The sequence below is a fragment of the Symphodus melops genome (genome assembly GCF_947650265.1).
Source record: "Symphodus melops genome assembly, chromosome: 11".
NCBI lineage: Eukaryota > Metazoa > Chordata > Actinopteri > Labriformes > Labridae > Symphodus > Symphodus melops.
In genome coordinates this window covers 22,449,069-22,476,993 of record NC_136701.1, presented here as the reverse complement: position 1 = coordinate 22,476,993, position 27,925 = coordinate 22,449,069, and the positions used below count along the sequence as shown (strand labels likewise).

The 27,925-nt window shown below is 40.2% G+C and overlaps 2 protein-coding genes across 2 annotated transcripts; one reads left to right on the top strand and one right to left on the bottom strand.

The window, feature by feature from the left end:
* Positions 1-3,251: 3,251 nt before the first annotated feature.
* On the bottom strand, positions 3,252-5,736 carry LOC306831322 (uncharacterized protein C11orf87-like). Its single transcript, XM_079355359.1, has 2 exons — positions 5,226-5,736; positions 3,252-4,802 (listed from the first exon to the last, which is right to left on the bottom strand). The coding sequence occupies exon 2, from the start codon at positions 4,702-4,704 to the stop codon at positions 4,282-4,284; it is 423 nt and encodes a 140-aa protein (XP_079211485.1). The 5' UTR covers positions 4,705-4,802; positions 5,226-5,736; the 3' UTR covers positions 3,252-4,281.
* A 12,366-nt stretch (positions 5,737-18,102) lies between these two features.
* psmg1 (proteasome (prosome, macropain) assembly chaperone 1) lies at positions 18,103-26,729 on the top strand. The gene is made up of 7 exons (XM_079355531.1): positions 18,103-18,349; positions 19,844-19,947; positions 20,967-21,112; positions 22,763-22,825; positions 22,927-23,125; positions 24,400-24,530; positions 26,556-26,729. The coding sequence occupies exons 1-7, from the start codon at positions 18,222-18,224 to the stop codon at positions 26,628-26,630; spliced, it is 846 nt and encodes a 281-aa protein (XP_079211657.1). The 5' UTR covers positions 18,103-18,221; the 3' UTR covers positions 26,631-26,729.
* The last annotated feature ends 1,196 nt before the right edge of the window (positions 26,730-27,925 follow it).

The following is a 27,925-nucleotide window of genomic DNA, read 5'->3' as shown; positions in this document are numbered from 1 at the left end:
TGACCTTCATCCAATCCTAGAAGACCCCTTTAGTTTCTGCACTCATTCTTCGCCCCTGACCTTTACTGATTCCAAGCTCATGACCTTTGTCCAGTCCTACCCATTGACTGCCACTATACTCTGTCTTTTCCCGGCGCCTGACCTGTCTACATTTTCTCCAGTCTCATCTGTGATCTTCATTAATTCCTAGATTTATTACTGGTCTTAACACCATGGGTACTTGTCTATGCCTTGGAGCGAAACGCCACTGACCTCCATCCATTCTTATATCTACAGTATGTTCAGTATTCACTGACCACCTAAGATTTATGAACATTTACCTTTTCAAGCTCCACTTACTTGTTTTTACCCACAGGTACCCATTGAGCCCACAGGTACCCATTGTTAGTCACTGACCTCCATCTATTCCTAACCCATGGCCTCCTCATCCCAGTTTCTTCCACCAAATGCTTACCAATCTGTATCCATCCCTAGCCATCCCTGACCATTCCTTTAATTTTCCCTCCAATTATCCCAAGCTGCAAACTGCCATCAGTACAGTATTGCTGGACACTAACTTCCTATGATTCTTCTATTCCTTTCTCGCAACTGACCGACTGATTCAGTGCCACCAACATTTATTTCTACCCACTAAACTTTAATCAAGCCCTTGCCATTGACCATCCTCATAATTTCCCCCTCCATTCATTTCTAACTGCTAGCAGTCGTCATTTACAAGCCTTTGACTTCCCTCAATCATTTCCTTCATCCTGCTACTGACCTCCATGGATTCCTCCTCTAGCCATTGACGCCAAATAATAATTGCGTCCACTAATTTCCAGCTACTGACCTCTGGCTAATCCTTGAAACTGATCCCATTAATTCCTAGCCACATACTTTACTTCAATCTTCCGAACAATACTTGGCAATGATCTGCATTAATTCCCCAGTGATCACCTCAGATGATCTCTATTCCCTAACTCTCTAATTATCCCTATAAGGGAATGATTCTCTGATGTTAACCTTTATCCCTTTCTAAATGTGAATTTCCTCCACTCCTTTCAAATGACCTCTGTATGTACACTGCCTGACCGTTATTCATGCCTATCCTGACCAACCTTATCAACTGACTTTGATCGATTTCCCGCTATTGATCGTGAACAATTCCTAGCCACTAACTTTGCTCCATCGTTTTAGCCATTTTTTTGTAATTAAACTGCACTGACTCCTAGAGTTGGAGATACCCTGACTGACCATCCCTATAAATTGACCATTATCTATTACTTGCCACTAACCTTAATCAATTTCTTGCCACTGACATTCCTCCATTATTACATCCATCCCTTGACGCTGCCCTGATTTCTGGTCACTTGACCTCCACATGTTGTCATTCTTGTTGTGCTTTCTAGCCATTCACCATCCACATAAATTGATCTTAGTCTGAGCAACTGACCTCCATCTAGTCCTATCGGCACTGATTGTTCTCCATTTATTGATTGATATATTCCTTGTCACTGACCTGTATTGATCCCTACTTGTTCAATATATTCAAACTTATTGACCTTCGTCCACCCTTAGCTCCTGACTGGTCACTGTTCTTATCAGTTCCACTGTATTCCTAAAAACAAAGACAATCCAATATTCTAGAAAATAAATTATAAAGGCTGCTTGTAACTTTTTATCTCGACTCATCATCAGCCCTTTTTGGTTTAGATGTGTGTGTTTGTGTGTTTTCATCGATTCATTTCCACTGCATGCACTGATTCCAATTTACTAACCTTCATCCATTTTTAGCAATCAACCTAAACTAAAAATCGACCTTCATTAATTCCCAGCTACTGACCTCCATCTATTCCTTGCCACTGACCCCATTAATTTCTTAGCAACTGACTTTCCGCTATTGTTCCAACCGTTCCCTGTACGTGAACTGCATTCATACCTAGTTACAGGCTTCAACTCGTCGTATTTCACTGCCATTTACCATATTGGGCCCGTTTCCACAGAAAGTGTCCTTTCATTGATTCATAGTCACACACCTTCATTAATTACCAACCTCTGACCTCGTTCCGTTCTTACGGAGGACAAGAGATCCCGTCATCTTCCAGCTTTTTACAGTTTTCCTAGCCACTGACCTCCATCCTTTCTTCCATCTCTTATTGCCAATAATCAACACTGACAACCACTGACAGCCGGCTAGCTACATAACTTATCTTTACTTACCCTTACTGGAAAGATCTATTCACTCTCCATCCCAATATTTAAACGTTTACTTCACCTTTAATAAATGCAAGCTGTTCTTAAAGCTAAGTCTAAAAGAGCGATGTGTATTAAACAAGTTGTTCTGAAAGGAAATATTTTTTTGGGTTTTGTTTCTTTATGACTAATGCATCCTGCACCTGGTCTCAGTTGATGAAATATCATCATTCGTAAGAGAGCCATGTCTCTTTATTGCAAAGTTTGATTCCATTAAATCCCTTTATTTTTTATTTAAGATGCTGGAAACGTGCTCAGTGTACTAGATCCTAATCTATAAATGGTTTGGAAAGAAAGGTATGTTTAAACATAAACTGCATTAGTCATCTTTCCTTGACTTACTTCCAATTTCCCTGTGAAGATAAATGGTTTCACTTCATTGCACTTATTCCAATGAGATAAGATAGATGGGCAGTCTGTCAGTGCATCTTCTAGGGCTGGTGCTTTGCCAAAAACTGCTTCATATTCTCGGGCTTTTCTTGCAGGGGACAATTAGGAACATGGTGTCCTGGTACCTGGCCAACTCAGTGACTGATGCTGATTCACTACCACTGACCTCCAATAAGACATCTGTGCGGCAGAGATGTTGAAATTTAAAATGGATAACCTGCAAGTCGATGAATCACACTGAAAAATCGAAAGTCTGCACACAGGAGGCTTTGTATAAGCAGTGGATCTAATTCTCTGTTCAGTACTCCGCAGTACATGACATGCATACTTCACATGTTAAATTGTGTTGGTCCTGACAAGGTTCTCTGGCTATCAGGATCCTTTCAAGAAACCGTGGACATATTATGCATCTCCCTTTGGAAGGTCATTTGTGCTTGTCTTGTCGACTGCATGATGTGGAGAAAATCCATCCAAACATTACCATATTATCAAAAGTCACATGTAAGGTATTAAGTCAAGGATAGGAATTTTCCAGTCAATTCAATAGTGGCACATTTCACCGAGAGGCAATATTCTGGTTCCTGAAAATCTTGATAACAGCAGGGTGTTAAAAGTTACTGACACATTCAAAGATTTAACATAATGTAAGTATTTATTTATAAACTTTGAATATTACATATTTTCCTTTGATAAGGCAGGTTATATGAACTCCAGAAAGATGACGTTACTGTAAAACATTCCAGCTCTCATAATGGCATACATTTACAGTGAATTCGTATAATAAATGACACGTAATTTCTTTTAGGCCCACTATGATACAATATGAAGGATCAAAAATAAGACTGGCTTGAACTATTACCCTCTGTCGGAAGGATTCTCAAGTTATTACATGTCAGAGAATACATTATAAATACTCAAAAATGAAAATACTCTATTAGCGCAAAAACTCACTATCTGACACAGTAATGAAACAAATGTTATGTGCATAACTACAGCAAAAAGTCTTGCATCCTGTCAGGCTAACTAAAGCTATACCTACAGATGTCTAACAGACATTGGAGGACAGTACTTTATGCAAATATGCTAAGTCACTTAATTCAAGGAAAAATTACTACGCATACAAATAAGCCATTTCTACAGCCTATATGCAGCATTGCACTGCCTAACAGCACCACAACATCCATTATAGTCTAACTACATAGTGGTAGTGTGTCATAGGACATGCCAAGGAAGATCAGCGAGCCATTATGGACCGTGTTGTGTCACCAACTCTTAATAATTCAACACAACCATGTGTCACATCCCAGGAAGGATTTAAAGTTTAAACATCTTTGAGGTTTAAACAAACGTTTTATGCTGGGAGAAGAGGAAGAGGTCCAAAAGTCAAAGCAGGCAAATACTTTATACAGTTTCTTCTTAAGGAATAACCGGTTGCTAAATAGTAGTGTATTAGAAACTATAAGGCCACACAGCTAACCTATGTGCCTCTACAGTAGCCTACTAGTGTTACCTAGGCCTATATATTCTGCTAAATATTCTGATTTTTCCCCTTACTGTTTCTAAGTCATCTACAAGCAGCCGACATGGGAGTGGGAGTTTTTTGTGCCTTATTGCTTTTCCTGTTTATTCCACAGTCTCATTCCCTGAAGTTGCACCAAGTTAACAGTCAAGAGGAACTGCCTCGTGCGTCGCCTGTTTCTCCTCCACCGCCTCGTTGTCGTTGGCGTCCCCACTCTCCGCGCTCTGGCACGAGAGCTTCTCCTCCTCGCACCTCACCGGTCGGACGATGACGCACGGCCTCGCGGGCTCGACGGCGCGCGCGGGGCTGCGACTGTCGCGCTCGTATTCCTCCTGCGCGCGCTGGATCTTCCTATTCCGGAGCTTCCTCTTGTGGAAGTGGAACGTTGCCAAGGAAACGAGGACGATCCCCACGAGCACGGCCACCAGCACGAGGAGCGCGAGGGTGGAGGAGAACGGGGGAAAGATGCTGAGCTGCTCCGCGCAGGTGCCGTTGTTGGCAGCTCCGTGACAGCGGTGCAGCGGCACCGACAGCCCGGAGGCCTCAGAGGTTCTGGCTGTCATTTGGTCCACCTATCCCGGCAACTCTTGTCACTCTGACCCCAATACCCTTCGTGCTCTCCGAGCTCAGCGTGGCGACACCGGCCCGCGCATGTGGTTACCTGCACCGAAAGGAGACACATGAGACCCGAACATTCAGAGGACACTGCCTATCAGAACGATCTGAAACACGCCCACCAACACTCATGTAGTGGTCCTGTTCAGGCTTTTATCAAAAGACCAAATATTAACGATTTACATTGTAAGTGTGCATCATTTCACGCGTAATCCCAACAGATAAACCTTTCCATCACCAAATAGAGCTGCTGACTGATTTTAACGACGAACGCTGCAATCAGTGACTATTCGCTGAAAGACGGGACAATACAGCATTTATTGTAATGTGCAGGCCTCCAAGAACAGTAACATCCTTTCCCGCACTTCACGTATAGCATTGATTTTTGGGCAGGAATACCAAGAGTTCATGTCTGCATTTCATCCATCATAAACCGAGTCAATCATGTTTAAATGAAGAAATGTCTTACCTGACGAAATGGTCAGTGCGGGTAACCGTCTGTGAGCGCAGAGCCGATATTACTAATTGGGTAAACTGGATCACGGTGACGCATTTCATGCAATGTGATGCTGCTGCTGAGCTCCGATCACTCAGTGTGCTTTGAATGCCGCAAACCTTACTGTCTGCATCCAGAAAAAAAAAAAAAAACACTTCCCCCCTGCTAGATTCTGTTTAAAACAAGAAAACCCAGCGGTATTCGTCAAAGGGAGATTTTTTAAAAATGCGTTCAGAATAGAGATGTGGTCTGGTTTTCCTTGATACAGGTCCCTCCTCCGGTCCTCCTCTGCCCCACTCAGCATCTGAATGAAGAGCTGCAGCTGCATTAAAGGTCCCGTATACCAGTCAGCTGGCGGGGCTGTTTTTTCTCCTCCAATGTAGACTGAATCACCCACACCAGCGTTATTAATTCCTCCTAAAGAATCTATTAATAAATCCCGATTAGCTCATACTTGGATCAAATCATGAATAAACCCAGTGTAAGTAAGTTTGATTGTGAGACCCTAATATGTTACTACTCGTGTTGTGAGTGGGTGTGGTCAGTTAAATGCTGCAAACCGACATGATTTAAGGCGTTTAACCTTTATAAAGAGGTGTAAATACTTCCAAGCTGTCGTGCTTTCATTGTGCTTCACTAATGTGGGAGACATGGGTCATATGATTATTGTTCACATCATTTACAGGAATTGTAATTACATAAATGTTAATTAAAACAGGCTATCAGGATTGAAATCTGTCTCTGTGTTCATTAAACACCCTTGAAAGATTTATTTATTTATTTATTTATTTTGCAGGGGAAAGGCAGTAAAGTGGGTTAAAGGGGCCTGACTTTCAACATCAGTTAGATATAATATGTATGTTAATTTTAGATTATTGAAGTTTCATGTTATCCAAAGGCAGACTTTCCTTAAAAAAAATCTCAGCTTTTATTGAACTCAATTTGAAAAGTTATATACTGTATTTATATAAACACATTTGAATAAAAACACATTTTAAATAATAAAAAAAGGCAAAATAAACAGAAGTTGTCTAGACTTTGTCCCTCTATGGCTCTGACAACATGCACCCTTATGCTACATTAATCCATTCACTATATTTTTGATTAATTTCATACTAGGTCAATCTTCAACATAAAGGCAAATCGGACCACCACTAAATGTAGCAGCTCCTCCCTGATTGGATGATGACTGCAGGCTATGGGACATTTTCTCCAAATATAGAAATGTGGGCGAAGGAGAATGCAGTAAGGAGAAGTTCGTACAATGAGGCCATACCTTGGCCTAACTCACAGTGTAGTGAAAACACACTGACACCGTTTTCCAAAGACGATGCTCTAATGTACTCTAATGTCTTACTGTCATTGAAATGCCTCTAGCTATTGTGTGCTCCTATCTATTATTTATCTAATGAGATTTTTGGATTGTTTGTGTGCAGAAACTGTGGCAAAGTTTTCTAACAGAAAGAAAAAAGTTTGACTTTAAAATGTGCTTGTGATTGACACTTTTCCCCCCACGGTGCATTGCACGAAGGAACCAAGGGGGCTTGCTCACAGCTATAAAACAAAGTGAGCAAGGAGGTCAAATCAGCTTTGAGAACAACAGCAGAAAGCAAACAAATGAAAGAACTATTAAATCCGTTCTGTTTATTTGTGGAGATTAATTGGCGGTGACATTATAACCCACGTTAACCCTGAGTCATTAACTGCCCAGCAGTGTGCCAACGAAAGTGAAGAGGGCTGTCAACAAATCATTGTGTAACTGCTTCCTGTCTAGAGCTGCAGTCAAACTCTTATTATACTTTTCATCTCTGTCTTCCTCTCTCATGTTCCACAAGGTAAAGCAATATTAAGATGAAGAAATACTTGTACCTATTGTATTATTTGGGCTTTTCCAGAATAACTTTTTGGATTGAGGTGATCCTAAAACACCAAGAGGAGGTAAAGATCATGTTTACAGTAAACAGAAAAGTCCATATTTGTGACTTAACGACAACTCTGGATTGATAGTTAGACTTGTGATCTGCCATCTAATTTTCCACCCTGCTCACTACATCCGACTTTGGCTTTGACCTTTTGCATTAGATTGTGAATTATGAAGTGCCAAATTGTCTAATATGTGGTTGCCAAGGATATTGGGCTAGAATCAAAGAAACTCTCCTGCAGGATACTGTAACTTTAGCTCAGTCTCAGCCCAGACTGCCGTCCAGGGGGACTACCAAGCAGAAAAACTCATCCACCACCTCTACATCCTTTGATGGAGACAGAGAACAGGTGACTCCTCTCTCTCTCTCTCTCTCTCTCTCTCTCTCTCTCTCTCTTCTCTCTCTCTCTCTCTCTCTCTCTCTCTCTCTCTCTCTCTCTCTCTCTCTCTCTCTCTCTCTCTCTCTCTCTCTCTCTCTCTCTCTCTCTCTCTCTCTCTCTCTCTCTCTCCATAAACACTCTTTCAGCCCACACTACTCCACAACACCTCTATAATTCAGCCTGTGGTCCCTGCTGATTCAGCCGAGTCATCCGAGTACTGAGGAAACACAGGGTGTTATATCTGGAGATTGAGATGTGGAGGTTGGACAGGACTGTCCCCTGTGGGTTGTTTGTTTCCCATTTTGTACTGCTCTCTGCTTTTAAAACGTCTCTACGAAGAAAAAAAAAAAGGTTGTGTTACATCTTAAATGATCAATTAGCCAATTCAGCCTGCTAATATCAATGTATCTGAACTAACGTTTCATAACTTAGAGGACTGTCGTGATACTTGTTCTTTTTCTCATGAATTTGAATTTGGCTCTTCCGAAAATAAGGGGCTATATTGTCAGATTAAATTATTACCTGCTCTGATTGACATCTGAGGTAACCACAAATTAAATGATTTTTCAGCATAGTGCGTCAGTCAGACAATGTAGCAGGATCTGTAAAAGAAACCTGCACAATCATAGCGGCAAACAATAAAAGAAAAAAAGGGAGATTTAATCAGATCTGCTCCGCTGTGCTTTTTTTGTAATCGTACCACAAAGTGTCTAAGATTCTCACAGTAATTTCCCAGTCCTGCTTGTGGACATGCTCCATCACCAGCGGGGCTCCATGAAAAATGAATGGCCTTGGAGGAGGAGAGGGTCCCTGGATGATGAACTCAGTGTAGATGAGTGCATACTGAAAGATTTATGCAGCTATTCATGCACAGTTTAAAGCATGGCATATGTCTGAGGGCTGTTAAATGGAGAGTGATTATAGCACTTATTTTAATATTCATACAGGTCCCTTCTGCAGCGCAGGTCAAACTGACCCACATTGGTGCGCAGGACCCAGCACCAACCACAGAGAGAGCCACTGTTATCCATCTTTATAACCTTCAGATAAATGGGATAATGCTTATATAACATTCCCGAGCAAGAGCCTGTTTGGGGCCCTGGAGGTTGATCTAAACTCAGAAAGACACACAAGAAAAAACAGGTTACACAAGATTACAGCTGCATTGTTCGGTGTGTTTTGGTTTGTCGTTGTACCTTGGCATTGAAGTGAGGATAAAGAAAGGTTTTTCAAAGTCATTTCACTCAGATTCAGCCCTTCAAAATGTCTTCTTGCCAGTCAAAATGAAAGAAAGGTTTACACCTGCTGACTTTGGTTTGAGTATCTTTTGCAGTCTCAACAACATGTTCTGTACAAAGGGAGAAAAAGCAGTCTCTCCTTGAACGCTCTTGGGGTGTTGCACTCTGGTTTACACACAAAAAAGTGACAAAAGGAGTAGTTCTGTGGGGAATAGAAGAAAAAAAAAACGAGCTCAAGAAAGGAGCTAAAACCCTGTCCAATTTCACACCTCTGCACACTGTTTGCTACCTGCTCGGCTCCACACAGCGGTTGGTTTATCACTGCTTGTTCACTGCCTGCTGAGGCTGGAAACAAGGCTGATGAGACAGTGAACCACAATGGTGAGGTTGAAACCTAAACAATGCTTTTGAAATGTTATTCAGAGCTGAGGGAATCTCCACACCAGGTTTTGTGTTGTTGTAAAAACTTTCATCAGAGAATATTTAGACTACATGGGCCTGGTCTCAGTGACATCATCCATTACTTTCTGATTAAGAGTTTTGAAGCTAAATGATGATGGTTTCCAGGTTGGAAATGCTATAAACTATATAGCATATAGCATTATAAACTATAACTAACACACCTGCCTGTCAGTCAGATGAGACGTATCCTAAACTGGGAAGAACTCTGATCATTCTTAAAATCAAAATGGATGAGTTTGCAAAAAAGAAATCAGCTTGCGTACAGTAGTGTGCCAATAAAGCACAAGAGCTATGTTTTGTTGTTGTTGTTGTTGTTGTTGTTGTTTTTGAAAATGGGCATTTTAACACCTAATAGCTGCTTGGCTTTTTGAACCAGCCTCAAGTGGACATTTGAGGAACTGCATTTTTAATTTATTTTTTTTCATTTCTGCGTAGGCTTAAAAAAATAAATTAACCTCTGTTGTGACCACATGTAGCCAGCATATTGCATAATGCACTTATTGAAAAATGCAGTTATTGTTTATATGGTCCGCTGACATTCAATTCTATATGCACTGAAAATAGTTCATATCATATTGTTGGCTCTGAAGAGAAATAAAGAATAAGGCTGTAAAAAGACATTAAGTTTACTTTTCAGTTCAGGAGATTTGTAACATGATGAAATATAAACTAGCAATTCAACAGTATAAGAGAAATGCTAAGTCACAAGATAAAAAAAACTTTCAAAACCTGACTTCAGCTTGAATTGAAATATGAAATAATAAGCAAACAAATACATATAATAATGAATAATTTATGTTGAAATAGTGTAGTCTAAAACTGACATGTTTAAGTAGCATCTCTCAGATTTTGCAGGAATGTTGAGGTTTATTTGAAGGTAGGCCTACCTTCAAACACCCAACTTGATCAAAGGTATTGTTTTCGGTTATCAGTTATCTTATACTGCATATTCTTATATTCTTATATATCTTCATACTGAGCACAAAATAGTAATACTTTTTTTAAATAAAGTAAAACACTTCTCTGTGCAGTTACTTTCCACAGCTGTCAGCTTCATTATAAACTCAAACTCTGAGTGAAACTCCACTTTTCTACCTCCTAATGACACTGTACATTATGAGCCTGAATATTATTGAGTCACTATTCTTCTCCAGTGCCAGAGCGCTCTGACTGCAGCTTGTGTTAATCACGATTATTAAAACTGTAATGAGAAATGTTTGTGGGTCTGAATGCTAAACACATATTGATGTACACACTTGTTGTCCACTCAGTATGTGTGTTTGTGAATGTGTGTGTGTGACATTATGCATCTTTTATAAAGGAGCTGATATCTTTAAAGCTGCAGGCCATCTCCGGCCCGGGACAATCCTCTTGATATTCCCTCCACGCACACACCACTCTTTTCTCTGAAAGTCTCTGTCAGCAGAATTTCTAATGAATTGCACAAAAGCCGGTTTACCATGCATGCACTCATGCATGCACGCACACACACACACACACACACACACACACACACACACACACACACACACACACACAGATACACAGATACAGTACACAAAGACAGAGATTTACCTTACTTGTGTGCACATAGGAAAAGGCTTAAGGAAAGAATGAATCAGACTCTGGCAGACGAAGAGAGGAAATGTCCTCCACAAATTGATTTTTCTTCGTTCTCAATGATGTCCCCTAATAGTGTGTGAGAAAGTGTGTACATTTATTATATGAGGATTTTGCATCCTCCTAATCTAAATGAAGAAATACAACCTCCCTGGTTCATTTCTCTGGCAAAGTGCTTTATTGGATAGTTATTGGAAAGAAGAACAATAAAGGCTACCAACTGCAGATGTTACATCAGCCGCAACGTGACCATCACATGATACTTAAAACATGGTTTGCCAAAGAAATAAATTAAAGCCACAGCTGGCAGGTAACACATCAGAACTTAGTTAGAGTCTTTATGTATATGCATTAATTGCTATCTTTTTAAGTGATGTAAGACAAACAAACCATGCATACAGACAATTAATAAAACAAAATAAAACACCATCCAAAATGGGACAAAATGTTTTTCGCCCATTTTTTTCGTTGTTGTTCTTTAAGGAGAGATAACTTCAGAGATTGTGAGGACAGCAGATGAATACAGCCACATACATAGAGGCGTGCGAAAATGATTTTTAAATTACAATGAGAAACACACAAACAAATCAAGCTAATTAGTTTAGCAATAATCACGTCATTTGTTTTTTTTACACTACACAGTTCTCCTTTTGTACTTCACATAACACCTTCATATGTGTTTTCCTCAATTATTGAAAAATACAAAGTATTACATTAGGGATAACCATCCATCTATTAAAACTGTCTTTAATTTTAACATTTCATAACCACCTCGCAGGAGCGTGTGTAAAGACTAAGATGTAATATATTTTGTGAAACGCCACACAACAAGGAGGTGTGGAAAGCCGAGGGAGAGATGTGATAATTGTGCAAATGGGGATAATAGTTCACACTGCTTGCTTAAATTCATAGTTGATTTATTTGGGTACTACATTACAGGTAAGTATGAAACACAGAATAATTCCCACACACATCAATTTACCATCCAGAGCCAATAAAAAAAACAAATGTGCTATACTCCTACACATGTACTGTGTCTATATAAAACATATGATACTGTACAAGTATGTGTTCACTGGGATTAATGTACCTTTGACTGAATTCAAGTCTGATTCAAACTGTCATCCATAAACAGCAGAGATCAGAAGTTAAGACTTGAAGCAAATCACAAAAAAACAGCTCCTTAGTCGATGAGAAAATATCGCTGAAATGTCCCTCCTCGAAGACGTTAAATGTGCCATAAGTAACAGCAGTGGTTCAGTGAAGAGCGATGAAAGAAAGCCAAATAGAAAGCTCAAACCTTCCCACCTTTCTCACAATTAACACCTGCACAACGGTTGTTTAAATACACTCACATATGGACACTACTTACGGGTATAGGTGTTGCACCTCTGCCAGTGATTAGAGTGGGGTTTGTCAAAGTCCACACCTTTTTTTTGTTTACCTTTTCTTTATCAGCCTCACATCGGACTGACTTTTTTTGTTAAGTCTACATTCAGCTTTTCTAAATCCCATGACACCAACTCTTTGTCAGTGAAACAGATGCACAAGGTAACCTTCAAAATCTCTATTAAATGAACAGGAGGTTCACAGAAACGGTGACATTTAAAAACAGATTGTTAGTTTGGGCCGGTGGTGGGTCTTCGTACCCGGGCGCTACGGTAACCGCCAAAAAGCTTCAGAGAAGCGAGCAAGAAGTTTATAACAATCCATTCAGAATCAATGAGTGTTTGTGAGACTGTTCTGTCTGTTTATTGATGTGCTCGTTGGATTCTGTTGTTGTTAAGCTTTGTGTATTTTAAAAGAGCATCAAGGAAAGGTCATTGCAGATGAGCTTCGACTATAAATGCTGTAATATCAGTTGACTTGCTCCACTTGTCCCATACAAACATAAAACTACACGTTCATTTTTCAGTGCCAGAGGTCACCTATTGAGAAGAACATGATGATAGTTTCATGTTAATCTATAACACTTCAACACACTGCAGGATTAAAGGATATTATGAATCATACTGATAAAACAATATAATACTACCTACTGTGATATTCTCTTTCAGCTCTCAATATTTAAGCAAGCAAAAGGACTTTTCTGGTTTGGTTTGAAAAAAAAAAAAAAGAAAAAAAAAAGAGTTGTTCTGAAGCACTTTAATTCATTCCTGGAAGTGAAAATATTTGGGCCCCAAAGGACATTTTTCATTAACATATGGCAGCTCTGTTCTTCCAAGCAGGCTATTATTTCCAACTTAAAAACATGAAAGGCACCCTGTCGACTTATTTATATATTTAATGAAATCTAATATTTTATAAACGTCCTCTTCCCCACATTTTCGCTCACTGACTTCGCTCTATCGATCTTTTCTTCATCTGGTGGATGGTGCATCATCGGCAGCTCACCTTTTCACCCACCCCACGGTTCTGTGAGCATCGTCAGAGCCCTGCAAGCACTTACACGCAAGTTCATATGATTAATCCCACACCTCGCTCAGAAGTGATCACACCCCCAGTTGATGAACAATGCTGTTCCTAAGCAACTGATCCTCTCGGCGAGGGGTTTGCATGTTCTCTGTGTGTCTGCTTGCGTGGGATTCCTCCAGGCGCTTCATTTTCCTCCCACAATCCACAGACAGGGAGCTCAGCTGGAGTGAACACTTTAAATTACCCGACGAGCAAATGTGAGTGCGTGAGTAGGTGCTCTGATGGAATGGGTGCCCAGGTGTGGGTGTGAGTAAAAGGCTGCATCTCTATGTGAACATAAATATAGAAATAAATGTTAGAATAGTGAACACTCATAGGTCTCCAGCCGCCTTTTTCTTAATGACCTTTCTGTTTTGTGTGCATCTGTACATCTAAATCCTTATCTGTCTGCCCCGAAAGGTTCCCTGAAGGCTGTGGTGTTCATCGCATCCCACAAACAGAACCTTCCTGTACACAGATACAAGGTTTACCCCCGAACAGTACTAAATCCCAGAATGCCTGTGCATGCTGTTATTTTTTCTCCATTATATAGAGAGGTCAGAGGGAAAACAAGCCTTTTGTTTAAATCTCAAGTAAACAAGATAATGAACCCACAAGCAAACGTATTTTCCCTCATGTTTATCAGAGAGCAGAGGAGTGTTTGGCCAGCATTCACTGATGGCATCTTGACAACAACAGCATCTGATTGAAGCTGAAAATGTGAGATAATCTTAATAATATCTTCACCTCTGCCATCTGCCTCTGTAATGGGATTCATTTGAGCAGCTGCTGGCTGATACACAGAGCGGTCAGTCTTTCATCCTCTGCTGATACACAACAACGTTTTCTGCTCTAAAGAAATAGCAGCAGCAGTTTTTAAAGCAGAGGAAATTTATTGTTCAGCAATAAATCCAGTTACAGAGTTATAGTCCTTGTGAGCAATGATCTTTTTATCTTGAGAATTTGGCCTTTTTTTTCTCAAGATAATGAGAGAAATGAATCACAAGAAAATGAGCTTCATTAGAGGTGGTATTTAAAGCAACTACCACCTTTACAGAACGTGTCAGAAATGGAAGAAGAAGTAAATTAAAAGTCTGTGAGTTAAAGTGGATTATTGATATTTTGAATTATGTTTCCACTGGTGTGGACAGGTCGGGGTCACCAGAGAGACCATCGTCCTCTGGGGGTAACCTAAGCCTAACCCTACTGCTGCACATCTCTCTCCCTCCAGTCCCCCGTTTACACCATGGGAATAAAAATAATCATTACACGTTGTTACTGTTACAAAGTTAAATTCCTTGTGTTAAACATATCTGGCCAGTAAAGCTGATTCTGTTTTTACTGTCTTCTTCCTCCTGTTTAATTTTATGGTTCATGCTGATCCTCAGTTGACATTTTGTCCTTTTCCTGCAGCGTTCATCTTTGTTTAGGAACTGAGAGGAGAAAGATTTGATACAACTGATACTCAGCTAATTCATTGTGTGTGGTTATGAAATCAGTCTGATGTATCTATAGGCCTTTAATCATTTACACTTATTGGTTTCTTAGTACAGCATACCTATTCATTTTCATAGCACAGAAGCTCTTACACCTCAGGAGCACACCTCATGGTTAGGTACTGTTATAAAAATACAGTTTGACCTGCTCGTTGATTTATGTTGAATCAGTCAAAGCCTCCCTCCTTAATCTTATCATTGTTTACCTTACGTGGATTTCTTGTGATTAGCTTGTTAATTGTAAAAAAAAATCTAGCACTGTACTGTGAAGTGTTCCTGATTTCAGTTCATCAAAATGTCCTGCTAAAGTGGAGATAATGTGCCATTTGATGAGTGTGATTTCCTGAGGATAAAGACACAATACATTCAATCAATACCCCAGGAGAGGGGATGATGTCGTTCTGGATATCAGCACTGCTGTGATTCGGTCATAAGCACGAGGCTTCAAGCTGAGGGTGAAAGGTAATCACAGCAGTACAACACTTCTCCAACAAGCATAGAGAAGAAACCTGTTCAAAACAACAACAACAGATTTGCTCAGCCACATCAACCTGTTCCACATCTTGTTATGTGTCTTGTTATTTTCACTTACAAGTTGCAGAACATCTGGTTTAAGCGTTTTTATACACACTGTGAAAAGTCTCAGTGATGTTGTGATTTAATCAGTACTCGTATAATGTCCCTTGTCGAATCAGAATACTCGATCAGAGCTGTCTGGTGTTTAATAAAACATAAATACATAAATATCTTTAAAACTTCCCCCCAAAAAATCTATTTAGCAAAAAAAATAGCTGATGCACTCCAATGTGCTCTCACATAAGGTGCATGCATACCTCTCTGGTTTGTGCCCTTTAATGACGTTATTTCTACACAATAGACGCACAGATGTTGGGGTTATAGTACAATAAAAATTTAAGGGGTGGAGGGAGGGATGGGGAAGCTTTTTTGTTATTGCATCGCTGCACAATAAAATGTCAGAGCGTGTCTCTGCCAGCCAGCACGGCAGTCTGAGCAGCGGGAGGGATCAGGTGCTCTTGACCTGAGTGTAGGACAGACAGACAGACAGACAGATGAAGGCAGCAGTAAAAGATATAAATGCAGAAAGGTCCGGTCTGGACGTCCTCTGTTTGTCCTGTCCAGCTCCTCTTTTACTAATGATCAGTGATGTAATGACCATCCCTCTGATTTTGTCCTCTTGTTGTTGACTTTCCCCCCCTTGTTGTCTCGAGCCTGGAGGCTTCAATGTTTGTTAAGTTGCAGAACAACCCTCCCACTCGTCCCTTTCTCCACTATCAATTATATTAACAGCAGCCCGAAGCTTCCTCCCAGCATGTTGCTCCATTTTGTGACAGGAAGGCTTTCTGCTGTTACTTTATGGCCTCCTGCTACATTATACCGCTGCACTGGTAATAGAGCTTACTCTCTATTCTACTCCAGGCTTTGCCCTGCCATCCAATTTGTCTCTCCAACACAAGACATTTTCTAGTGACAATGAAGTATTTTTACAGCCATGCTGATGTCATCACATTTCTGTTTGTCCCTCGTTTCACGGGGCGAGCTTACAGGAAGATGAATTATACAACACAATGGACAGGATGGATGTTCTGCAGTCAACTTGAGGCCAATTCTCCCTAATACGACTTGGCTTATGTTCCCATCTAGCCATACAACTGGAGATGATCCACCAGGATCCTTTAACAATTATGTTTTCTGGCTGTCTTCCACACTGTAAATTATGTATAAGCACAAAGAAGCTGGAGGAGTCATGTGGTATGACAAGTTTACCTTTGATTGGCACAAGGACCAAAAATAGCAACATCAAGCATTCCTACACTAATTGTTAGTCATACTCAAGTTCCATACATTGTGTACCCACAAAGCATCATGTGAATCCACCAGAGAGCCGTGCCTTAAATCATTCATTGATTTAAGCGAACAGCTCAGGCAGAAATACGTTGGACAGGCAGTACTCATGCATGCAGCCCCGGGCTTTGAGATTCCCACTGGGATTGTGAGGAGCGGCTGTTGATGCACTGCTCTGTTTGTATGGACAGAGTGTTTGAGCTGCTCAATTGAAGGAAGGCATTTTAAATATTTAGTCAAATCATATTGGTTTAAATGTTGCTAATAGGTTCATGTTTTTTCATGTCCATCTTAAAAAAACAATTTGATGTACATTACATGTATATATAGACCAAATGGCTATTGATGGCCGTCAAAATTCCCATTATTATTACATGACCCTGAAAAGATCCCCTCCCTGTAATCCAAGCGTAAAGGAAGGAATTAAAAATGCAGAAATGCCTTCTGTAATTTAGAGTCAATTTAAGTAGCATTAATTTTTTCAAGAGCAGTCTTTTCTTTATTGTTGTGTGTTTGTGCATGTGTGTATGGTGATGTGTGTGCATGTGTGTATGACGGTGTGTGCATGTGTGTATGGTGATGTGTGTGTGTGTTTGTGTGTGTGTGTGTATGACGGTGTGCGCATGTGTGTATGGTGATGTGTGTGCATGTGTGTATGGTGATGTGTGTGCATGTGTGTATGGTGATGTGTGTGCGTGTGTGTATGGTGATGTGTGTCCAAGTGTCCAATAGGAATAGGTCAGTATAGCTGACAGTAGCTCAGTCTGTAGGGACTTGGGTTGGGAACCGGAGGGTTGCCGGTTCAAGTCCCGGCACGGACCAAGTCCGGGAACTGGTCTGGTAGCTGGAGAGGTGCCAGTCCATTTTCCTGAGCACTGCCGAGGTGCCCCTGAGCAAGGCACCGAACCCCAAAACTGCTCTGGAGCGCTCGCTGTGGGCAGCCCCCTCACTCTGAGACCTCTCCATTAATGCATGTCACTAGAACCCTGTTTGTGCATGAGTGTGTATCTCGGCCTATGTGTGTGTTAGACAGAGTGTAAACCGAATTTCCCCTCGTGGGATTAATAAAGTGTAAATTATTATTATTATTATATTTACAGTCTATGGTCAGGGACCCTGAAAGCTACAGTTTAAGTCAATACTTTTAAAAATGTGATTTGAGTTTTGAATGTGCTTTTGAACTCTTGTGGGTTTGTTAATTTGTTTAATTCAGTTTGTGTATGACATGCACTATACAAATAAATACATTAATTTATTTTAGCTGAAGTTTTAACTTAAGGGCTACCATAGCTCAATATTTTTCAACAAAATCAATCTAGCAAATTGTACAATTTTCCATAACACTGATCTTATTTGGTACTGGATTAAATCATACACATAGGCCTATTTGAGAATATGTCACATTATGTTTCCAGACTGGTGGATACTTTTATTTTGAAGGGCTGCCGGCGGAAGAGGTGGATGTCGCGTGAAGCCTTGCAGATTTGCATCACCTAAAAGCTAACTTTCTCATCCCGCTGGAAACCTGAGTGACCATGGCGACGTTTTTCGGTGAAGTTTTGTCCGTGTATTCTCGGGCTGTAGAGGACGAAGAAGAAGAGGAGGAGGATGTGGAAGAAAACGAAGAAGATGAACAAATCCGCAGAGAGCTTGAAGAAAAGAGGTAGACAACGTGATCCGGTTAGCATGGAGCCAGGAAGTGTTTAGTCACACAGCATGGAGCTTTTTAATTAGATAACAGCAGACAAGTGAAGTGTTAAATATACTTTGTGTAGAATTACATGTGCATTATAAAGTGAAATGTCTCTTTCACAAGGTTCACTTTGTGATACAGCTGTCAGCTAAGATGACACATCAGATATTATTACTGAAAGCTCAATATAATACTAAATAATACAAAGCACTCATAATAGTGTGTCGAAAACCTGTTTCTTCTTAATAATTGTGTTTAGAATAAGTGAACAAACACACTTTGCAGATGAACTCCAGATTTTCCAGGTTTGAATATTTAAGTCGTAAAGTAAACAAAAAGGTCGTAATGTTTATGTTTGGTGTGTTGTTTTAGTTATTCCGTGTTTCTGTTGTCCTGTATGTATATCTATCACAGGGTTAGGCCTATTAACAGAAACACCTCTGACTAGTTTCATTTTCACAGACACCATGACGGTGGAGGAGATTTGCACATTTTCAAATAAAGTTTACGACACAGTGAACCAAGATACGGCCTATTAGAGCTTGTATGTAAAAATATTAAGATGTTTCTTGGCTGAACTCTACTAATATATTTTGGATTTGCTTGGTGAGCTACTTATTGAGGGCCTGCGAGCTCCCCGTAGGTGGCGAGCCCCTCGTTGGAGACACCTGGTATAGAGAGTAAATTCCTTGTGTGTTAAATATACCTAGCCAATAAAGCTGATTCTGATCCTGAACTCTCTCATCCAGGTCTACCCTCCCTCCCTCCTTCTGCTCTCTGCTAGAGGAGGGAGAAATAAATCCATCCAACATAGTGTTTGTGATATTTTGCCTGGCGATGTTACATCATCACGTTTCCACCAAGTATCCATATTTCTTATTATTTTTAAAGCGAAAGTGCTTTTTAAATATGTATACGCTGAAGTGGTTACACAAATCACTTGAACAAGTTGAATTGTTAAGAATTTATGTTGAAGTTAGACTGAAATACTAAGAGTTCAGCCTTTTTACAAAGGTTTTACTTTGATCACAGTGTTGGTCTGTCGGCTTGACTCGCATCGAAATAAAAAGACTGAAGTGAGATAAATAGTAATATTATTTGACAAAAAAACAGTCCTTGATTTAGTTTAATTTTGTGGAGTCTTTGGAGAGTTATTTTATAGCTTAATTCTAATAATGAACAAGCATATTAGGCTATTTCCTGTTTACTGTAGTTTGGATGCCTCGTAGTTTAAGTATTGGTTTTAATGGTGAATTCAATGACAGTTTCATATAGTTGTTGTGCCCTGTTGTTGTATTCTTGTGATTATGTGTTTAATGTTGTTTGTAATGTCTGAGTCGAGGTGCCTGTTTATATTTTATATATTTTTTTATTTGTGTTTTTTTCACTTCTCAGATAATAAAATGCTGAATTTAAAGTCGAAACTGTCCCTCCCTCTCTGACCCATTTGTAACTTCTCACCAGGGAGGTTCATCTTCACTGGAGCCCTGAAGTCTCCGAGTCCTTGAAGTCTGGAAACAAGTTGCAGTGTACAGACTTCATCCTCGCTGTGGGACACAACGCTGCCCGTAAGTGGCTGCCAGCAGCTTCCAGAGATATAAGCCTGTTAAAAGGCCTTCAAAGCTGCACACTGAATGACAGTATGGATACAACAATACTTTGTGGTCAAAGATATTCGAATGCAGAGCAGCCCGGTGAAGTTAACGCTACAATAATTCAAAGAGTTTAGTTTACGTTGGATTAACAGATAAAAAGCTCCCTAATGAGTAATGTCACTTTAATTCATAACTGTATGATCCCAATATGCTTATTCATGTAATCCATACAAAATCTGGTTTGATGTTTAATGGGATTTAAATTATTTCTGGTAGAAAACGAGATTTTCATCCTGAAATGATCTTTTTTTTCCTTTTTTTTTTAAAGCAGCTTTTCCTTTAAATCTTTTCCTACTGATTCTCCTGCCTACAGATAAAACACACATGGTGTATAAAGGAACTCTTAGGGAAGGATGTAAATGTTTTTAATCAACATATTACATTAAGATCTGATGTGATTATAGATACGTTCAACTTCAATTAATTTTTACTGTGCACGAAAGTCTTAAAATTGATTTAAAAAAATGATTTGCTGGGATTTATTTAAGAAATAACATTTAGTCTATAACACTTCCCAAAGCAGAGCAAAAGGATTCAGTAAAGTGCGAGAGAACGTTTTTCAGTTTCCTGTTTTTGTCTGTTTTAAAGCGTAAAACTTAAACCTGTTTGTTCAGTGAAGCCTCACATGAGGCGGATACAAAGCAGACCATCTGAAAGTCGACAAGCTGAAACCAATCACTGATCGGCATTTAAGCTGAAAAACAAGGACGCTCAATCAGAGTAGTTGCCCATTAATTTTCTTTCAGTGGATTAATCCCACTCAGTCACTTCAGCTCTGACGTCTGAGTCCTCACACATCATTCAGAGACGTCTGTTACATATGGTAAAGAGCAACTTGTCTTACAGTGTCACCATGTTAAATAAGAAACCGATAAAAAAAAAAAAGTCACACATGAGCTGATGTTGAATGCTGAGTGGGTCTGTCTCCACAGGGTTTCTGTCAGTGTACGTTCTCACCTCTGCAAACTGGGACGCAGTGGGACATGCATCAGTGTGGAACGAGAGGAGCCGGGCTGTATCTGGGCAAAGCAGCGAGGAGTCGGCGTGTGTTTTCTACAGACAGAAGGACAACCCATCAGTGAGTGACACGCTGAGAAAAACACCATGTGTTACTCTTTGATCGACGCCGCAGACGGCACGTAAAGTGGTGTGAACTCTATCAGTGTTTGAACGACTTTGTTCCTGATCGTCCATTTAAATAGTCTCACATTAAGCGCCCATCACAGCGTCTGCACCCCGCTTCATTATCAAGCTTCAATCTTGTGACAAATTAAAGAAATAACCCAAATATGCTGGAGAAATATCCGGAAGCAGATGCTTCCGATGACAAACAGAATCCATCTTAAAAACAATAATAGTTTGTTGACGCAGTTTATACGACCACATCAATCCAGCGCTTGTTTTTCAAAGTCACATGATGTCTTAATAGTTCTGATGGAGCAGATTTGGTACCAAAACTCAATTTCAGCCTCAAAAGTTGCGAAGTAGGCCAGAACGCCGAGGATTAACGATCCCCGGGAATCTGCCGCCTCGAACGTAAACTTTCAGAGTTATAACGGCGCGCTCTCGCGTGTGTGTGTTTTTCCATCAGCCTGGTGTCTTCCGCACGTGATTCAATCAAGATAAACACAGTGTATGGCCCTGTGTGATAGCACTGCCCTGCTGAGGAAGCTTCAGATTTATCACACGGCCTTCAGACGGCCGCAGAGTTAATGAACTGAGGAGGAAGACTTCTATACGCTATAAAGCAGCTGTGGACTAGAAATACTGAAGCCGTAACACATTAATTTACACGGCACTGATTCACTGAAATTCAGGCGATCACAAGTTTCAATTTAAAGCAGATATAAACACGTCTATGAGTTCTGTTTAAAACGTTGTCTGGTTCGTTTTCACCCGGATTAACGGGGGTTGTTTTTGGGAGAGACGGGGGAAGAAGAGGCCTGGTTAGATTTGAAATGGGAATATTGGGGTCAAGCTGCAATTTTATTTATTCAACTTTATTTAACAAGGGACCGTGTACAACACCAAACATAAATGTTGCATTGGACCAGAGTGAGCTGCTTTACATCTGCAGCCCCTCAGCACATCAAGGATGAGTCAGTTCAACCATCGATTCGTTCATCTCAACAACTATTTTTATATTTAACAATTTTAAGTCCAGACCACATGTTTTCAAGCTCCTTAAAGACCCTTAAAAAACAACATATTATTATGTATTTATCAAAGCAAATGTTGTATGAGCACTAATATCTCTTCTTATAATCTACTATATTGATGAGTGTGAAGTAAAGGTATAATATGACACCTTAAGGTGTATTTGGTTTGCCTTTGTTTGAACACGGAGTATCTTTCCTGTAGATGTCCTTTTTAAATGTCTATCATCGATGCACTCAGACTTTATTTTCCCTTCAAAACCACATCTTAATCCGTGGTCGTATTTTTACAGGAACTCTCTCACTGTGTGTGTGTCTTACATTGCCAACGAGATACGTAATTTAAAGGTCAGAAAAAGACCAAATTGTTGGAGCCATGTTTGAGTTAGTCACCGTGTCAGAAAGAAAGAGCGCTCTGTGCTGGTTATTTCAGCTGTGATTCAGCAGTATTAACAGCAGGTCCTGTCTTTGGGTGGCACTTGTTTTTTTGTTTTTTTTGTAGGCAAATATAAATCTGTTCTTTTAATCCACGACTGGCGCATGAAAATGTCCACTGCGTTCCTCTCCCTCAGGTTTTAATATGCCAAGTGACGTGCTACGTCGCAGAGGACCAGCTTTTTCAGTGGACTGAACGGGTCAGTATGAACACACATCCGACCTTGTGTCGCTCATTTGAAGTCAACATCTTGATTCTGAATGCAGAATTCAAACATTAAAGTTGATTTGTTGTTTGTAGGTTTTTGACTGCCTGCAGCTCAGAGAGCTGAACGTGACCGTGCTGTCAGACGGCCCTGTGGCTGAGTACAAGACCGCAGACTACCTGTGCTGTAGCTCCGCCCCCTTCCTGCGCTCTCTCCACACAGGTGCGTTCAGAGGTGAGCCTGCCTGTCAGTCACTGGAGCAGCCCAACATCGTTACTGGACTCCCCGCTGCAGGTACGACTGTTTGACATCAGAGCTTCTCTAACTGTTGAGTCTCAATGTTACATTTCCTATACTCGCCTCGCCAGGTGGTCTCATCGTCTTTACCCTGCCTCACATACTGCCTGCATGTTTATGGTTTCTACTGTATACCGTTCTGTTACGCATCATTACGGAATGAAGCTACGTAATCCCAGCATGCTTTGGGATAGAGGGGCAGCAGCGTGTTAAAGTCACCATGAAAGGAACTACGAGAGTAAAACAGTTAATCATCTCCTTTTAAGTTTCTAACTTTGATGTTTTGTTTGTTTTTAACCCTGCCTGTTTTTTTAAAAGGCGCCCGTAAATAAAATGTTTTATTATTATTATTAAAGCATCGAACTGACCTGTCGTGACGTGTTTCCAACTGAAACGAGATAGAACCAATCGCAGGAGAGGAGGCGGGACATAAAGTAAAGATTTATTTGATTGGACTGTAGCGGCGACCAGAGTTTTTAAAATTAGTTAAAATATGAGTAAACGCCCCGACGTGCAGGATGAGTCATCAGACATTTTAAAAGTTTTACAAGAAGATAAAAAGAGTCAGATTAATGAACGTTTATCTCAGGAACTCTGGATTCAAACTGGGAACATGTTTGTTCATTTTTTTGTTTTTTGTTTTTTTTCATTTCACAGGGACTTTAATCACCATATGTTGTTCTCTAAAAATAACAAGAGATTTTTTTTCTTCAGACATCACATCACGCATCTCACACATTGAGCAGAGACGAGACATCACACTGCAGACCTTCTTCTCACCATATTAACAATGCATTAATAAAGTAAAACACTGCAGCACTGTCTATTACAGCAAAACTGTGTGTGTGTGTGTGTGTGTGTGTGTGTGTGTGTGTGTGTGTGTGTGTGTGTGTGTGTGTGTGTGTGTGTGTGTGTGTGTGTGTGTGTGTGTGTGTGTGTGTGTGTGTGTGTGTGTGTGTGTGTGTGTGTGTGTGTGTGTGTGTGTGTGTGTGTGTGTGTGTGTGTGTGTGTGTGTGTGTGTGTGTGTGTGTGTGTGGTAAGTCTCTTCGTATTACAGCGTCTGCCAACTGAATGAATTGTGGGGCCATTTGGCTCCTCTGCTCTCAAAGTCTCACAGTCCTGCATCGTGATCGACTCATTTTGGTACTAGTGCACTTAAAGACACTGAACACAAACAGATGTGTTGTGGTGATGAAGAGGAGGAGCCAGCAGCAAAGACATCTGTCCGCTCATTATTGATCATCATCATGTACTCTTCATTCTTCCATCAGTGCTGAACCACTGCGAGGTCCACCGCATCGCCGCTGTTGTTTACCAGTGCTACAGTGATGTCACTGGCCCCGACTCTGTCACCATGGAGACCTATAAGCCTGCACTAACTAAGCTTGGCAAGTCCATCCAGGTGAGCTGCTTTTCTTTTTATAGGAAGCTTGTTTGAAAGGTCAGAGTGTTCGGGAAGAGGATGACAGCAGAAGTGCCGCTCAAAGTTTGGGGACTTGAGATAGGAGGAAAGTTTTCCCCTTCATCTCTGTTTCTATTTTTAGGAGAATTTAAAGGAAGCATGCGCAACTTTTTCATCCAGCAGATGTCGCCCTTGAGCATAAACCAAAACAACTCGAGCGACATTGCTGTGTTAGCAGGCTGATGGTCACGCTCTTTAGTTTGCTTGTAGCTTCACACTGCATGCAAATTTACACTAAATGTCCATGGTTAAAACAAAGAAGCAGTGAGTCCAGTATGTTCCTGTTCTTCTCTCTCGTGCCTCATTAAACTGCTTTTATACACACGGAAAACTGTGGAGACTTGGACTATTAATCAGTTATTGTTGACACTGTCAGGAAGGAACTCATTTAACATTTTATGATGTCAGTTTTGTTTGGTGTTTTAACGGGGTGAAAACACATTTCTCATGTCATGAGTGTTACTAATATAGTGGTGGGAGGGGGGAGTGTTTTTCCCTGATTGTTTCTGACACTTTGCCTCCGTTGCCATGGAGAAAAAGGCAGTTGGAGGCACAAATTAGTTCTGCAGTGAAGTCAAAGTGCTTCATTGTTGAATAGTCTGATAATCGCAGCAGAATCCCTGAATCACTCCAAAAATGAACCAGAATACAAAAGTGAATTATTTTTAGCTGCATTTTTCTAATTTCACTTTTCTCCAACAATTTGACATCCATCAATGTCAGCAAAATGTCTTGCGGAAGCTCCCTGACTTTATCCGTTTGCTTGTACTGAAACTCGATACACATTCGTCTTGGCATGATGTTTTTTAAATCAAAGAATCAGACTTTTTTTTTATGTTTAAACTTCTGAAGAAAGAATTAACAGTCAACCGGTGAACTTCTCCAACTCTGAGTCATAAAGCGACGTATAGACGGAAAATGAACAAGTGTCTGAAATAGCTGCTCCTTGTCTCTCGCCCTCAGCACTTGACATTATGTAGCGTCAGAGAGTTGCCACTTAATGAGTGAGGTGCCAGGATCTAAGTGGAGTAGAATCATTTAAACAAATGCACTCGCTCTCATCCGCAGAAGACTTTTCAATGAAATAACTCCTTTTTTTCATTCCGACATTTGACATCTCATTCGGTTATTATATTCAATGAGGACGATTTTCAGATAGGATTTAGTTCTAAAGTGGGATCATTAGATGAGATCATCAGCGTCTGCTGCTACATGGTCAAAATACAGACAAAAAGTAAGTTAAAAAACACAATCAAGTTTTTCAATATCAACTGATGCCTGTTCCCATAGCAACACAATGTATGCTGAATGGTATGTAAGTAAAGTTATTGAAAACTTAATTTAACAGATGTTCTAAGTTTTGTCGAGTATATTTAAAACTTTAGATGGTGAAGGGAGAGATCACAGGACGTAATTAAATCCTCCCTTAAAGGTGCCGTCGATGTTCGTTTCATCTTGTTAACACAACATTCAAACTCACGGCACGTCATAGTGTGTGTGTCACTGCTTGTACCTTCGCTGCACGCTAGCACAAGATAAGCGCCAGTGTTGGTCGCCTGCCGGTCCAACAGAAAAACAGGCCAACTCTGCGTCCACGAGAGAAAGCCAACACAAGCTTCAGCCTCGTTCTGAAACGAGCGTTATATTTCGCTCCACTATGATCAGCTTGTATTTAATCTTCTTTGTGCATCGGTTTGAATCGTGTCCAATCACTGAGTCGTGTCCACTTCTAAAGTCACCTGCCAGCTGTCATTGGCTGGGAGAAATATTCACTCGACTCAACCAAAACAAAACATAGAGAGGTCAGGGTCTCTGCAGACACAGCCACCGCCTCGTGTGTGAAGGCCGATAACTGATGAATGAGCAGCTTTGTGTTTGTAGAAGATACTGACTCTATCTTTAAAAAACATCCAACATGTTTTTACTTTATTAATTGCCCCCCCCCCCCCCCCCTCTCTTTTTCAGCTGGACCCATCTCCGAGCACAGACGTTCTTCGCAAGTTTGTCAGAACCAATGTTCAGAGTAATCTTTATATCTGAATATATCTGAAAAGCTTGCATGCTGTGCAGTGAAATGTAATTCTATTTTCCTGTGGTAAAATACTGATGTTTTTTAAATAAAGAAAATATTTAAAAGCCTTTGTTTCGATGCAAGTAATTGAACGTTCTGGTCGATTTAATTTGTTGGATCCCAATAGTTTCCAAACAGAGAATTTATGATGTGCAAATTTACTTCGAATGTAGGATTTAAATATTAATAAAAAGGATGAAGGTGTAAGGAAAGGGAACTTCAGTGTGCATGCACCTCTTATTTCTGCAAACCTTCCAACATTTATTTAAATCGACAAGCTGCCAGTTTTGAGATATTAAAAAAGGAGACAGACGGATATTCGCCAGCACGTTAAAATTCTGATCCTTATTCATGACTAAATTCATGCAAAACTTATAACCTCCTCAGGCTTCTAGTTTTTGTATTAATAAAATATGAAATCAAGTTTCCTCAACACTGTTATCGCGTCAGCGCATTAAGCCGAGAATGACCCACATTTCCACCTGCCTCTGGTGTTGAATTTAAATTGCCTTCACTTTAAAGTGTCTGAGATATTCAGGAGGCAACTCAGCATAAGAATAGAGCACTTTTATCAGTATACATACATTATATTTGAGTTTTATTGATGTTCCTGCTACCTCTCAGCTGTGCACGCTCACAGTGATGATATTGTCACACTGATGAATACAGAGTAGGACAGCAAAGATCAAACAATGGAGTGGGACTGAAGACTTTGTAGAAACAGGGCAGCACCTAAGAGGATACAACAATAATCAATAAGCTGAGTTTTTTAGGAGTCTCGGATTGTGATATTATTTTTTTTTTAAATAATTTAAAATACAAAGATTGATAATAGTGAGGACAAATATGAAACAATCCATAGCAGGTCTGCTTTCCTTCAGCCCGTCTGACCTACATCAGTCAGAAGAGTACAGGCATTTATAATCATCAATCCCAGGACCTTTTCCTAAAGTCAGAACTGAACTGCTGCAAAAAGTTTTTAAGTTTGCTGCTCTTCTTACTTGGAATAAATGACTTAAAGAGCTGAAACTTAATGAGCTGATCTCGTTGAATGTTTTTAAGAGGACGTTGAAAATACATCTGGCTGGAGGTGTTCCCCCTGGTGAACTCATGCTTGTGAGAGATGTTGACAAATATTTGCAGTTTAGATTTGTTATTTTGTTGTCATGCCGGGCGAATCTGAGGAAGCAACAGGCAAAACACTTTGTATTAGTAATATTACAGTAAAGTATTTTCAGTGTGTGTCGAATTATTCAGTTATTTT